This window comes from Sceloporus occidentalis, unplaced genomic scaffold, assembly GCF_023333645.1.
Source record: "Sceloporus occidentalis isolate IW3139 unplaced genomic scaffold, rSceOcc1.0.p SCAF_74, whole genome shotgun sequence".
NCBI lineage: Eukaryota > Metazoa > Chordata > Lepidosauria > Squamata > Phrynosomatidae > Sceloporus > Sceloporus occidentalis.
The window spans coordinates 2,970,520-2,986,378 of NW_028317054.1; the positions used below are offsets into that span (position 1 = coordinate 2,970,520).

Below are 15,859 nucleotides of genomic sequence, written 5' to 3' on the forward strand. Positions count from 1 at the left end.
AAAAGAAAAGCTAAGTGCAGGATTTCATAAGTTGCATAAACAATATTTGTGTTGCCTCACTACAATACATCATTACTGAAAGAGACAGATGGCATTGAAGCGGCAGGTGTTTCTTTCTCTCATGTACCATAATTACATCTATCACTTTACAAAATGTGATTATTTACATAGCTATCACATTAAAAAAACCATTGTTAGGGAACTACAACACCCATAATGACAGAAGGACCATTCTGTAGTTTCATGCAGCTTCAAGAACCACTACACCTCTGCCTCATATGGTCTCTCTAAAGTCTTGGAATGAAAATGTCCTGATTGATCCCTCACAGAAATACATGTAGATAAACACCATGAAACAGTCATAAGTCTGGCATAAAAAGTTTCCATTTCTTGTTCTTGCTTAACTCATGAACACCATCAAAGAGAGGTACAATCTTGTGTAAGAAGAACAAATCCCAGCCAGACATTTCTCTTTCCTCCTTGAACCAGCAATGAAGTATCTTGGAAAGTTCTGCAGTTGATCCCACTTTAGTGAGTGACATTCATGCCACCGACTAATATGTTCTATCTCCATGGTCCAAGTGGTCAAGACATGGATTGTTGTGGAAGACTCATCACCACTGCTCACCATAGCAGGCGAATATAAAACAACTCAACATATAGATGACAGATACTACTAGCAACCCAGTGTTGTCACCATGGAAAGAAAAAATAGAACAAAAAAATAAACATATTACAAAAGCCAAACCTTTCATGCTGGAACACAATCAAGTCGCTAAGTGGTTAAAGGACAATGTTTTTGAAATAATCTTAAAAGTATGCAATCCCAGACACTGAAAGAGCATATTTTAAATCTTCAGTACAAATATAGTAGCTACGTTTAAAAATACTCAGTGGATATATATAGTCTTTGTAGAAGACAAGCTACAGAACCCGAAGAAAGGCGTCTATCAATGTTAAAGATGTCGCGTGTTTAATTGTACACATATATACATATACATCACGTGGATGAAAGATCGTGGTTTCATTCTCTTAGCAGCTTGATTCCACAGTAGCCACCACTTTGCCAGTACGCCGTTGTATTTCTTTTTTAGAAACCTTTTCTTTTTGCTTTTCGAGTTTTTCTTGTGCTTTTTTGATTTCTTTAATTTTCTTCTTGATTGTTGCTCGATCAGTCTGGCTTGAAACACCCAGGGCCTTTTGAAGGCAAAGAAGATAAATAAAACATTTAGCCAAAAAAAGGGTTAACACAATCATTTGATCTATTTGTGCTGCTATCCAAGTGCTACATTTCATAGAAGGTTACATCTGTGTTTCTATGTTCACTGTACCTTTAATCTGTCACTGTCCAGTAACATCAGTTGCTGCCCGTCTATGTTCTTGGCAGTAAACTCCGCGATATACTGTTCCATGTTCATTCCCATTAGCCAGTGGCATACTTGCTGAGCTGTCCAGTCGCAGACAGGCCGGCTATGCCATTGATTTAGTTTCCCGGTTACAGAGGCATCTTCATCAAGTGTCTGCAATGAGAAAACAAGTTAAAGACATGATCTGCTTGATAATGTGACATAGCAGGAAATGATATTCAGATGAGGGTTCATACTGGGAGGACTGGGGTAAGCAACACACAAAAATAAATGAATGACATCAAACAAATGAAGGCTCTTGTTAAGGAGTATGCGTTTATGTAGAACGACTATCTCCCAAGATCAGACCCTTAACATGGAGGAACAGTTTACCTCCAAGACCCTGCTTCCATAAAATCTGCCACACCTGGGGCTTTTGCTGTTCCAACTCCTTCAGAGGTGACTCACACTGGTTTTTTGTCTATGTCGATCATTCCCCCACCCCTGCCCCCTGCATAATTACACATCCACTGTTATTCTCTTAAAACTATATGTCCGAGTATGAGTATAAAAGAAAACAAAATGCAGGCTAAGGAGTTTTTAAATCGTACTTGGGAACACAGGATCCAGAGCCAGAGTCTAGACTTCCTACTCTATTCTGATTTAAAGTTACTTAAACAGGTGATGTCTTATCTTTACCCCCACTACATATCATGAGGGGTGAAAAGTGCACCACCACTGGGCTCTGGAGCGGTGGAAAATGTTCTCTGGAGTGACGATTCACAATACACCTCCAGAAGTCTGATGGATGAATCAGTGTTTGGCGGATGCCAGGAGAACACTATCTACCGGAATGCATCGTGGGGACTGTAAAGTTTGGTGGAGGAGGGATAAATGTCTGGGGCTGTTTTTGGGGGTTTGAGCCCCTTGGTTCTAGTGAAGGGTAATGTTATTGCTGCAGCATACAGAGACATTTCAGACAATTGTATGCCTCCAACTTTGTGGGAACAGTTTGGGGAAAGCGCTTTCCTGTTCCAGTAGGACTTTGCTCCTGTGCACAAAGCAAGGTCCATGAAGACATGGTTTGGTGAGCTTTGTGTGGGGGAACTAGACTGTCCTGCGCACAGCCCCTGACCCCATTCCCACCAGACACCTTTGGGATGAACACGTTAGGTCTTTGCGTCCAACATCAGTGCCTGACCTCAAATGCTCTACTGGATTAATGGCAACCCTCCAAAATCATGTGCAGAGCCTTCCCAGAGAAGGTAAAGCTGTTACAGCCACAAAGGGATGATCAACTCCATATGCCCATGGTTTTGGAGTGGGAAGTCCAACATGCTCATACATGTTTGATGGTCAGGGATCCACACACGTCATGTAGTGCAGACTAAGTCCATACAATCACTGTTGTGGCCGATACATATACAGACACAAGTATAAGCCTATATATCACGAATTGCACAAAAATGCACAGATACACAAAGAAAAGTCACACAACACCACCGTATAACAGCTCACATGCAACTGTAAGAAGAACATGCCACCATAAATATGAGAGGGTAGCACACATTTTTACCAGGTCACAATACATGTATACGTGACACTCATTCCACATATTTAGTGTGTCACAGATGTCCGTATATGCAAATCTTTCTCATGCTTGTCGTATTTAAAGGAAAAGTCATGCCAAAAATACACGTTCCACCATTTGGGGTCTTAATCTCTTCTACAAATAATCCATATACAGCCTGTGCCTCAGCACAGAAATTTCCCGACTCTAAAAGCAGACTGGATGGGCCTACTGCTTCTTATCTGCCGTCATTTTCTATGTTTCTATGTTTAAAAGCCCATTCTCCTCTTCCACAGGGTTCTACGGCCCAGACGACCTTGTCTCCCATACAGCGTCTTGGTTATGCGCTTGTGCTATAGCTGGGAGGGAGCTCAGGCACAACAGGCAGCAAGTACTGGAGCTAGCATGAGAAAAAATGGCCAGATTAAGCTCATCCCCTGAGGAAGGCTGGGATTGCAGGCCTAACACTCCAAGAGCTTTTAGACCTGAAATGGGCGAGCAGTGCTATTAGTGTGTGTATTTATATATATATATAATATATATACATACACACACACACACATACATACATACAGTATGCAAACTTTATATGTATACAATAATAAAAAAAAAACCCCGACATCCCTTTAACGGTCACTTATGTTTCCAACTCCAAAAATCCACTCTGCGTGTGGTTCCCAGGTTACGGCTATGTGTTTTCACATTAAGTTGGTCACCAGTAAAGGGTTGTGGTAATGGAAGGTTACGAGGTATACTTAAACACCCGATTCTTTTATTTGGAGATGAATTCACAAACCATGAGGTTGTAAGCAGGCTAACGATGCATGATGTTGGACTTATGTGGCACTGAAAAACAGACATGCTTTTAGAATAAGGAATACACAGAACACTAAAACACAACACCGAGTACACACCGGGAACTCACCTCGTTCGAAGAGAAGGTGAAAGTGTGTGAACGACCCGACAGGGTGGGCTCTGCCACTAACCCTGACAGATCAGAGCATAGGCTGTAACTGTATGAATCATCTATGATAATTCTACTCTGAAAACAAGTAGAAACAAGACGGTATTAACTAAACCCCCACCACAACCGTTATCGCAGTGCTTGTTTGCCCAAGTTTATTTTTGTGATAACCATGCTACGTGGGATGGCCCTACAAGATGCAAGTTTGGTGGAGTTTAACACGTCCATGATAATGTTAGCAGCTCATCGTATGTCTGCATCAGATAAGGTAAGATGGGGCCTTAGCCTCAATTTAGTTGGGTGTAAAGAAAAAAAAAAGGAAAGACTGGACTGTTAAAAATAAGCATACATTGAGCATAACAGTTTTAATGAAAAGTCACTGGTATCCATGCATGGTCTATCACTGTGGCCAACTTAAAACGAGCACCCAAGCTATATTTCCATGGTTAATGCACCTTGCTAGTCCATTTTGGATATACTTCAATGCATATTACTGCTTGCAAATTGGTGTCTGCATTCTTTAGTTACTGGGGTTAGAAAATGTAAGGACTCACGTAGCTCCTCCCCCAGCCGTGTCTACCCAAAACAGGAAGCATTTGTGTGTACACTTCCTGCACAAGCATTCCAATTCTACTTACTTGTATGCTAAAAACACCAATGATTGGTCAGACTGGCTCCTAGTCCCACCGAATTCAGTGGGGGGGGGGCCTACTGAGCATGCCGAGTACCCTCACCAAATTGCTTGGTTTTGGGGAAGAATTGGTATCTATATATATATAGATAGATATATCTATTAAACAATAAGAATGCATGTGGTGTATGGTAAAATGTTCATGGGCTAATAGATACCATGTAAAGGCCCACCATATTGCGCTGTTTTAGGGTATTTTAATATATGGGTTGCCAAACTGTTATAACACCATTATGAGACTGTGGATAAAAAGAATAACATCTTCTACCAGTTTTACCTCTTACACATAGATTACACTTTTAAGTATGAAACAGATGTGCAAATAAGCTTGAGTGCAAAACATTGCACTAACCACAGTACTGACCAAGACAAGAAGCTGTTACACTAAACTGTGCAAAAAACCTGCAAATCGGAAAAGCACACATTGGACTAATGCAAATATATTTTTCAATGTGTAAAATAGGCCAAAGACAACCATGAAAATGTTTAATTTCAAAGTTTAGTTCAGTATAAACACTATTGTCTTTAAACACCTTTTTCTGCCTCTTCCTTGCTAAATACTACAACTAATCTTATTGTATGGCTCTGCACTCTTAGCTGCTTTACATTGTGGTCAATGAGTTGGCAGGGGATTGTCAGGTCACAATCCATCTCTTCAGAAACATTATGTATTAAACCCAAGTAACAGACGAATGACAGCATTATACACAATTCACAATTATTTTTTTCAAGCACTTCGCATAAAAGCATAGGATAGCCAGTTTAAACATACAGTAATACAATTTTTGCTACCCAGTTCCTTGATCTGCTCCTTAAAAATAATTGCTACAAGAAAGCAATACCTGTGACTCCGACCCAATTCTCCAAAATACAAATCCACTGTTTGTCTGCATTCTGCAGACCAGAATCTCCCATAAATGCATCTTAATTTATTGCAAGGTCCATATCCATGCTATACATGGTATCTTCTTCCACAAGGGCTACAGCTGTTTTTAAGGGGGTAGTAGAAGTATTATTAAACACTCATTTACAGACACCAGACAAGCCAGAAGGCTTGTTTTTCCCTTAGTAATCTCATGGTGCTTCGACAACCACAAGGGATTCTGGGTAGGTGCATGCAAATAAGGTTAACAATAATCACCTTTCTGTAGATGAGTGTTTAATAATACTTCTACTACCCCTTAAATTTAAGTGGAAGGGTTTCCATCATCTTTTACCCACCATAACTTATGTAATGGTATTTCTTAGCTACCCCAAGCCTCAACTATTAAGCCAGTATCACAACCTCATGCTGACGAGTCCCATGAAGGACGAAACAGCTGTCCACGAGCAGTGATCTGGCTATTGCACCTCTTCCTGAGTTTTGTCTAAAGGCTGTCTTGTACAGCGGGCAATCACTTCCAAGGGATCCATGTATAAAGTGGATATAGAGGCAAAGGTGATAATTGTTAACCTTATTTGCATGTGCCTACCCAGAATCCCTTGTGGTTGTCGAAGCACCATGAGATTATAGAGGGGAAAAACAAGCCTTCTGGCTTGTCTGGAGATGAGAGTTTAATAATGCGTCTACTACCCCTTAAATTTAAGTGGAAGGGTTTCCATCACCTTTTACCCACCATAACTTATGTAAAGATAATGTTTTTCAAACTATCAAAATCTAGTTGGCATGTAACTAGTAATGATGTTTTCTAGATTAACCAGATCTATTCAGTTTGAAGTTTTACACCTCTATGTACACAGGCAGAAAATAAGGATAACATTCAGATAATTTAGATTCATTCTACAAAAGAGATACATATTTTGTGGGATTTTTAAACAAATTACAGAAAGGGACTCTGATAAGAAAGTTTTTTTTGTTTTTATATATCAATGCGTTTCTTTATAGAGAATAACAGACTTTGTAGCATTTTATTCATAGCGCTTAACAGGTCAGGGTTTTTTTTTCCTTATTAAAAACTCACCTTATTTCTACTCCTTTCTTGTCCGTGTTCCGACCCCGGCTCAGTTACACCTTGTGGAAAGTTCATGCTCCCGCTAGTCAGGGATTCTTTGTGACTCTCTCCAAACCAAGAGAAGGGCATACAAGTGGGGACTGGAGAATCGGAATCAGAGAGGGACTGATTGCCGGCTTCATCCAGCAGTTCTCTAGACCCGCTGTAAAATTGTGAAGAAAAAAAAAAAAAAAAAAAAAAGTAGAAACATAAAGCAAGGTCATTGAAGCATCTGAAAAAGTGCAAACCTTCCTCCCCCAAATCCCAGCAACTACTCTAAGCAACATATCACCACGAAAAAGTGACAATGTTCCATTAAATCTGACGTGCTTTGTACATCCAACAAAAATTTTAATCCACATGAAAAACCTAAATATGGGAAACATGTTCTAGTCTTTACTATCCAAACATGGACACAAGGTTATAGTGACAGACACGTATCCTAGAGCTCAATGTAAATGTAACTTCACCATTAGATGCACACAAGGTAAGATGCCAAAAAACATCGAGAAAACGAGACAACCACTTGAAAGACTCTACGAACGATAAGCCTTCACGAGTCAAACGACCCAATCGGCTGATGAAGGTATGAATGTTTTTTCAGAAGGCAGCTGAATTGACAGAGGTAGATTCAGCTCTGATTTGCAAGGTAGTTGATTTAGCCCTAGTCGAATGCGCCATGAAGCCGGTTCCTTGCCAGATGCAAGATAAGATTCCTGTGCTGGAAACGTGATTCAGCGGCCTACGGTGCACCTAGATATCTTCCATCTCTTTCTTGTACTGACAAAGGTGATGGACAGAGAGGAAGATGTCCTGCAAGGTTCTATCATTGACACATACATCTGCAGGAACCTCCTCATGCACAGGGAATGTAGTTGCCCTTCTCATTCTGCACATTAGGGCAAAATACTAGAACATTATCTTGGGGTGAAAGTATGTCTTCTAAAATCATCAACTATATCTCTCTTAATGACAAGGGCTGCATGTCAACGGGACGCCCAGGCTGATGTAATATTTACTGATTTAGGGTTAGCAGTTTCAGAGGAGCTCCCTGAAGAGGCTCAAAATGTTCTATAGTGAAGACTTCTAGCAAACGGCTGAGGTCCCAGGAGATCGCCAAGGCTGGAGGTTTCCATGACAAATCCCTAGACCCATGGGTGCATAGAAAGGTGCGTATATAAAAGGGCACTGAGGGCTGCAATCTGGACCTCCTGGTGGATGGGCAGAGTTCTAGGCCCTGAGGCAGGTCAGCCTGGAGTAGTCTTCTACCTACTTTGTAAAAGTGATATCATGACCGTGTCTGATAGTAATGGGAACAGGTGCAAAGATGTAAGCCTCCAAACTGACGAAGGTGAGCTACGTCATCCAGACCCAGAGGGTTTCCCTCTGGTGTAAGGGAGACTCAGGAGCCATTTCACAGCCTCCAACGCACTACAGTAAAGCACATTATAAAGTGCCACTATGTACGGGGCATATGGTTGGCATCCAGGGTCCATTCTCCTAACAACATACATGGCTGAAGTTAGCTGAAGAGTTTAACTCAACAACAAAGTTAGAGGACTACACGCAAGAATGAAAGTTAACTATGACTAGATCAAACTTTGAAAACCAGCCGTAACGACAGACCTGTATAAAATATAAAACACTATCGGCTGTTGTTTTAGAAGTGATTCACTCCAAGGCTTACCGGCTTTCCAAGGATCCTCTTTGATTTTCTCGATCATGTTTTTTCCCTTTGCCTCCAGACTTTCGCAATCCTCTAAATAAGGGGAATTTTATACATTTGTTAATATTGTTATATGTTAATACACATGTTAAATAATCAAAAAAGATCACTTCACTGAATTAAATGTTTATGTTAAACACGTTTATGTAAACCGAGTTCATTCGGCATACACCGATATGTCCTGCTTGTCTGTATGGTTGTTACATTACTGAAATATGGCATATAATAAACACTCGGAAGGAATGTTGTTTAGATATCGCAATATAAAATAAAGATATGAAAAGTGGGGACATAAAGTAAAAATCTGGAAGCTTTTATCATTTTTTTTTTTCATACAGCCAAATCCAAACGTATTTCTTACGAGTTTAATGACATATCAATGCTATGTGGAAGCCTCAAACAATTATTCTTTTGTTTTTCAGCCATAACAAGACTTTTAAAAGCAAGTTTTTGGATGTCAAGTCACCCCACCAGATAACACACCACTCACCCGAAGTCAGGGAATCTTCGCTTGTGCTTCCCGCCGCCTTCGCTCGACTCCCCTGCTTTGTCATCAGTTTTCTTTTCATCTGTACAAATAACCAGAATACGACGTATTAAACATCAAGACTTCTTCTACAATATACCCCAAATATCTTGGTCAACAGTTTTAAAAAAAACTTAATCAGGTTTAGCTGTGCAACTATTCCTGCTTGAGGTCTAGGGTGTCAAAAAAAAAAAAAAAAAGATTTTTGTAGAACACCGAAGAGTTTTTACTAAAGCAAAATGTAAAATACCAATATTTAAATCATGCAGAAACGTTAATGGTCAATGGAAACGATAGTTTCTTCATCTCCGTACAGCAAACTGTTTCCCAAGTTCCCAATGGACTTCTAGTTAGCACAGGCATGTTCCTGGAAACTCACAGATTTTACACCAAAATTAAACCCAAAAAGAATCACTCTTTTATATAAGCTACAATTATTATTTCCTATAATTGTTATATTTACTATAAATCTGTGGAATACTTCAATGCTCCTCTTGTGAATAAAACAAACATACCATGTAAGATTGTGTCCATTTGAGCCAATATTACAGTTATGACACTGAACAACCTCTAAAGTATTTTATTATCTAAATAACCAAAATTTACACCCTCCCACAGAATCACTTTGCCTTCTGCCTTGAGTCACACACATGAAGGTATATTAATAACTTCCATTGACATATCATGTTATAAATTATATGGGTTAATATACTGGAGGTTAATCAATATCAGCTAGAACGTGCAGTTAGCCCACAGACAGTCATTCATGGGGTCAGCTTGAAATAAGACTATGATCAGAAACATATTAGTAATTATTGTCAGTGTTTATGTCCACTTGGGCTTTTTGCGCTTACTGGTATTTCGCCCATTATTTCAATCAGATTTTTTTGTAGCTCTCTTAACATGGATGAGCTGTCAAAGTAAAACCTGCAATAGTGAACCATGGCCTCTTTACCATTTTCTTCATATTATCCAATATATATATTATCCAATATATACAGCGGGTATCAGTGTTAAATTGACATTCTGAGAGATCCTAGCATAGCCGAATCGTCGGGCGATCTCACACCGGGTGTCAGCCTTTTCTGTCCTTGCTTTGTTCATGCATTACGTTGCTATGTTTTGTACCATGTATTTTACATCGTTTGCATCAGCATTTATGTCTATTACTTTAACAGCCTTACTCTCACCATTATTGCTATTTATGGTGCTTGGAGGGCACCTGTTTGCTTCAGCATCATTGTTCTATACGTGTTACTTACATGTGGAGCGCAAATGACCACTAATATTTACCCTCTGCATTTTTTGTAAACAGAGTTATATACAGAAGACTTAACGTAACATTACTTTATCACCTTTTTACTTTAAATACCTCAGCTTACCTTTGGCGAGTTTGATTTTGCCTTTAGACTCTCTCAGCTTGGTATTCCTAATGTATCCTCCTGGAGAGGTCTGCCCTTCCCCTTCCCCAGTGGGAGATTGACTTTTGGTTAGAATGGTTTCAGGGTTAGTCCTGGGTGCTTGGGAGGAGGAAGCGGAAAAGAAGGGATGCGATTCCAGAAGACTACCTAAACTCTCTGCCGGCGGACACTTTTCAATCCTTTGGCCTTCGTCTTGGGACATCAACGTCGTCAGTTGTTCCTCTGTCTCTTCTGTTTTGTTGTCACATGGGTTGGCCGTTTCGGCATGGACAATCTCTTCTGGATCATCTTCCTGTATATTGGTTGATTTGGTTAAACAGGGTATGATCTGTATTTGATGTATAAAATAGTAGTAAGTAAAACAATCAATGCAGAACAATCACCTGGAAAAGTGCTATTCTTGCCAACACACTTTAAAGTGAATTTATAAGTGTATTCCTATAACAAATTTTAATGTTTCTACCAACCTTAATCGGGGAGGGGGTATTCTACTTTAGGATGCCAAGAAAAATAAATCATGTTCATGAGAACAATCTCCCATCATACAATATTACATTATATTACAAATCTAAAACCTTATTTCAATCACCAGTGCCCGCAGACTTTACATGGGGAGCTCGTCAGGTATTAGCCGGGCAACGAGTCTGTGACAAACAGCAGCAACATCTACTAATCAGAGCAACAAGAAAGTAAATGTTAAAACACGGTATCTGCTCTTGTTATGGGTGTCAGGGATACTTTTTGGCTTGCCTATTTAAACAAATGCTCTTTAGCTATAGAACAAGTATATTTTGTCTGGTACAACAAATTAGATAAATCAGGTGATTGTAGCAAGCCTGCAAGTGCTCATGTGCTAATAATCATATTACTAAAATAATTAAAATACTTAATAAAAACAATAGAAAACTAGTGTTGGCTACATAAACAAGTTGCATATTAATGTAGCAACAGCTATAAAATGATATATATGCACACATACATATATATACACGCACGCACGCACACACGCACAACTCGCCTCCATGCTCAGATTCGGCCCCCCACTAACGAAAGATTCTTTTAGTTTGTTCCGTGACGGACGCTGTCGTTTCACTTTAAGTGCAAGCTGTGCTTTTGCCTTGTGGGCACTGGTATCTAAGCGCTGTGTTTCACCCACACACATATCGAAATCTAGGGGGGGGGAAAAAAAACAAACACACAAATGTCACAATGCCAGCCATGAACAACAATCTTAAGACGCTCCAAGCCAGAGATGAGTAGCTGACAAGGCCTTGCAGATGCTTTAGATCTTAATGCCAACAATATACTTAATTACTTTTGGTTAATCAACATATTCAACAAACTGTAAGGGCTGCTGATCACACTGGAGTTCTTAGTAATCATTACCTTAATATCTGCAATTTGTTTCATGAACACGTACACATGAAACCCCAAATGTAATGGCAAACCATTGTTAGAAACACAAGGTAATAGTTATGTACGTGTTGCTCTGTTTACAGCAATAATTAAAGTCCTCCTGTGTTTAGCTCCTTTACGCAGGTGCTTCCGTGTTTGCTTCAGTCGCGTTTACCTGGTAAGCACTCGATAACGGTAGAGTCCTCGGTTTGTGCGGTACTTGGTTGACTGCTTGCCGGCTCTGAATAGATTTCATTCATTGCCTCTGGTTTACTCTTGGGGAGCCCGTCGAGCATTTCTTCATACATCTGCAGCCTGTTCTCAAGACCAGAGATCTGTGGAAATAAGTGAGAAACGACGCGGTGTTGGGGTGGCACAAAATATTTAAATATCTAGAACAAAGAACAAGAATGACGTGTCATACACTACTACATTCACGCACAAATCTCTGGTGTAAGACTAGACTTTTAATGATGTTTGTTAAATTAAAACAGATACCGGTGTAACTAAAGCGCACAGCTTCCACTCCACTGACATAAGTCCGACTATATTAGTTCCCAAACACAGCTCTCATTATTCTGATGATAAACACGACACCTGGGAGCATTAGTGAAGAACTGAAGGCCAAACTGTTGGTTTTATGCATCCTGATAAAATCAGGTGATTATTATTCATGTAAAAGATCGCATGCAAACATGTATCACACACCCTGGGTGGCATGTGCTACATAGCTTCATGTTGTATATAGAAAAATATATATAAATATTGTAAATATAGAATTTTTATAATATTCATAAGACGTCTGATAATTTCTTTACCAGCCTCATTTTAAAACACCTAAACACTTAATAATGCAAGCAGTTTATTTCAAACATCCCTTTTCCAGGCGATTAACCGTAAGGATCTACATAGAGGTGTTTCTATATCATAGCTCTCGTCACGACAGGGTGAATTAAAATCAACAATTTAAAAATAAAATAGATTTTTTACTTAAATTGGATTTCTTTGATTTTAAAGAAGATTTTGAAGAAAATTCCATCTAAAAGATAGTTTTCTATTTAAGATAAATTAGTTCAAGGGTAATTCAGGATGAAATAGAGCTTAGTTATGTAGCATGAGGCTGTGTATTGATGCAATATTTACATTTTTGGTAAACTATTTCAATTAATCCAAGTTACCCAAACTGAGATAACATCCAGATTATGAATGAACAAGAGAGCGAAGATGAAGATACGCGACCTGCATACGTTTTAAGTTTTTTTCATGTGGACCCAGCTGATATTTAAGTTTGTTAGGTTTTGTTTTCGGTCTTTTTTAAAAGATATTTTGTGTAACCTCTTAATTTAATAAACATTGACCTATAAGCAAATACAAGAGTATGTATGCTATACAGTGTTGTTGTTTTAGTTAAACAATGTTCGTAGTTCCCAAAATATGAGTGATTAACTCATTAAACTAGATCAGTTCTGATATAGCCGTTTTACTAATCTTATTCTAAATATGAAATCTTCATCCGGTTTGCAAATATTAAAGATGATAACTACCAGCAAGAATGAGTCTGACTAGTGATTTTAAAATCGACTTGATTTAAATCAAATCCACCTCCATCGCGATAATCAAAGAAAATCACCCAATGCATTTCTTACCCTTGAATGTAGAGTATTGATTTGTTCTGAATGTTGTCTGTCTTTTTCGATGAGGAGTTCCTTGTGTTCATCTTCTTTTTTTTCAAATTCCATTTCCCTAAAAGATGCAATCACATAATTGTACAAAACAATAGTTTGTCATCTTGTTACTTAAAGCACCCGAGGAGAGAAAAGTAGGCCAAGCATTAAAATTCTACGGACGTGAAACAGTCCACTTTTCCTCCATAGTTTCCTTTTAACGTTCACGGAACTGGTAACACAATGAAGTTGTGTCTTGGTACCAGTAGAGGACCCATTGAAACTACCCCTCCGCCCTATGTTACACAAACCACACAGGGGTAAAGGTGGATCTAGGGGTTTATTCCGGGTGTCTGATAAGAGGGCATTAGGGTTCCAGCAATAACAGAGCTGATGCAGCACAGAGCTGCCATAAAAAGACTTACTTCAGCTGAAACTCCTTAAGTAATTTCTTGGCCTTGGAATATTTTTTCTCCAAAGCATCGTACTGTTCCTGCGTCTCCTTTAAATGTTCATTCACCGTTTTGCAAAGTCCTTGCGCTTCGAGCCAATAGGTCTCCAGCTTCTTAATTTTCTCTTTGTTGTCCTCGACAGCTTGCTGATACTTCAGCTTGTTGGACTCCCAATCCATTTTCTCAGCTTCAGTGTTTTTTATCTTAGGACAGATGCAGACAAGTGTGATAAATAAAGGGTGAAACATTTATACTTGACACTAAAAAAACAAGTGTTCCATTTCCATCTTCAATTTATCGGTGGGCAAATAACCCAATCAGCACAAGTACTGTCGTGTCCCCTTAATCCGAGAACCACCTAATAATCAAACCCACAAACACACTTGGCGGTGAAGCCTTCTGCCCCATAAACAATGATCTGGATGTCAACCAACAATCAACTATATATACATTATAAATATATTATACCCCACTCAATATGCCTGCGATTCCTAGAACAAATTATAGTTGGTTTTGGGTAGAAGCTTCTGAAAGAGCTTGAATCCAAATAATAATAATTTATGATTGTGAAATACCATTGCATGTTTATGGTGTGAAAAGTTTAACATTATGTTCAATATACCGCAGCGCACACCTTATTTATTCTTCTACTGATAGAGTTTAGATAATTGTTTTTATTCTTGTGATAAAGCGTCTGTTGTAAAGGCCTAGTCCCTGTTAACTCTTACAGTCGCTGCATAACACACGGTGATCCGGGGTACTGGCTGCCATTTACAGCCACTTGGTGGCGAATTAACAAATGTTACAGTTCAGAAGTATTTACAATGTTTACAAGATTAGAAAGTGTCCACTTACCCTTTCTTTTAACTGGTTCACTTCAGCAATGGTGACCGCATGTTTCAGCTGAAGCTAAAATACAAAAAAGCGTTGGACGGCACATTAGTCTGTTCTACGCACACGGAACAGATCCCGTCATGCCCAGAAGGGCTGGAGTAGCCCAAGAACTTATACAAGAGGTGTTTCTAAGCAGCGCTTTACCTTTATTGAGGGAATCAAACGGTATATGCTTTGCTGAAATGAAAATAAAGCTTAACTCCATCTTTGGAAACTACGATAATCGTGGTGTTTTACTATTGAATTTTGTCAAAAGCACGTTATCATGCCTGCCATAAGAGAGAAGTCAGAAAGAGGCAGAATTATCTGGTGTTAGAGTCTGAAGTGGCCAGCGGCACACATTACCAGCCATGGACAGCGACTACAGGTAACCTGTTAGAAGTATTTTAGTAAAATTTCTGGGTGCCGTGCAGAATCCCGCTATGGTACCTCTTTGAATTTGAGTGCCAGCTGCGATGTATCCATGTCCAGAGGGAAACTTGTATCCTCAGTTTCTGACAATTCAAAAACTTCGACAGAATTACCACTTTGTAAATGAGATACTATATCATCCTCTTCATCGTCGTCGTCATCATCATCAAAATCATCTTCCTGCAGGCAGAACGCAGACGTTATTAAAACCTTTATTTCAAACAAGAGGTTTGAAGACATCTGTCAATGCTCTGTTCAAGCGGTCTGCACTTTAAGCTATGCGTTTCATTAGAATACTTTTTCGATCTACCCCTGAGATTTGTGGATTCATATTTGAAGGGCTCTCTGGGTTGTGTCTCATTAACACATCAATAACATTTCTTTACCTGGCCTGTACTGCCCTCCGAGTAATGCTGATCATACATTTGTTGTTGGCATCTCTCCTGCTCCAGTGTTTCGCTGATAAGGCGGGCCACTTCACTTTGTGTGCCTGGCTTCTCCCTTCCGATAAGAAATCTATAATGATATAATCAGAAATATTTAACACGTTATTTTTATTCCAGTCCAGCTTTAGTACTGAGAGGACACCAAAACACTTATCTGCAAGAGTAAACAGAGCGAGGAGATGTAGACATGCATGTGATGGACATAAGGCTATCCTGAATATAAGAAAAGACGAAGGACCAAAATAAGACTTGATGTTCTGGGTAGACGGGGCCAAATGGTTCTTAGCTGCCATCAAATTCTATGTTTAATGTGAAATTATGATACAAACAGTAACGGATAGGACATCACAGCTAAGACAAGG

At 39.3% G+C, this 15,859-nt stretch overlaps 1 protein-coding gene across 1 annotated transcript in view; it reads right to left on the reverse strand.

Moving 5' to 3' along the window:
* Positions 1–1,032: 1,032 nt before the first annotated feature.
* The window catches only part of LOC149285961 (neurabin-1-like), a 36,391-nt gene continuing 21,564 nt past the window's right edge, over positions 1,033–15,859 (reverse strand). Inside the window, exons 5-17 of the mRNA XM_089494670.1 lie at positions 15,438–15,567; positions 15,070–15,231; positions 14,602–14,655; positions 13,720–13,949; positions 13,277–13,373; positions 11,806–12,022; positions 11,284–11,405; positions 10,197–10,563; positions 8,779–8,857; positions 8,250–8,321; positions 6,533–6,725; positions 1,332–1,520; positions 1,033–1,197 (exon numbers count right to left, since the gene is read on the reverse strand). Coding sequence (XP_089350796.1) covers positions 1,033–1,197; positions 1,332–1,520; positions 6,533–6,725; positions 8,250–8,321; positions 8,779–8,857; positions 10,197–10,563; positions 11,284–11,405; positions 11,806–12,022; positions 13,277–13,373; positions 13,720–13,949; positions 14,602–14,655; positions 15,070–15,231; positions 15,438–15,567 — 2,077 coding nt within the window. The remainder of the gene's footprint in view (positions 1,198–1,331; positions 1,521–6,532; positions 6,726–8,249; positions 8,322–8,778; positions 8,858–10,196; positions 10,564–11,283; positions 11,406–11,805; positions 12,023–13,276; positions 13,374–13,719; positions 13,950–14,601; positions 14,656–15,069; positions 15,232–15,437; positions 15,568–15,859) is intronic.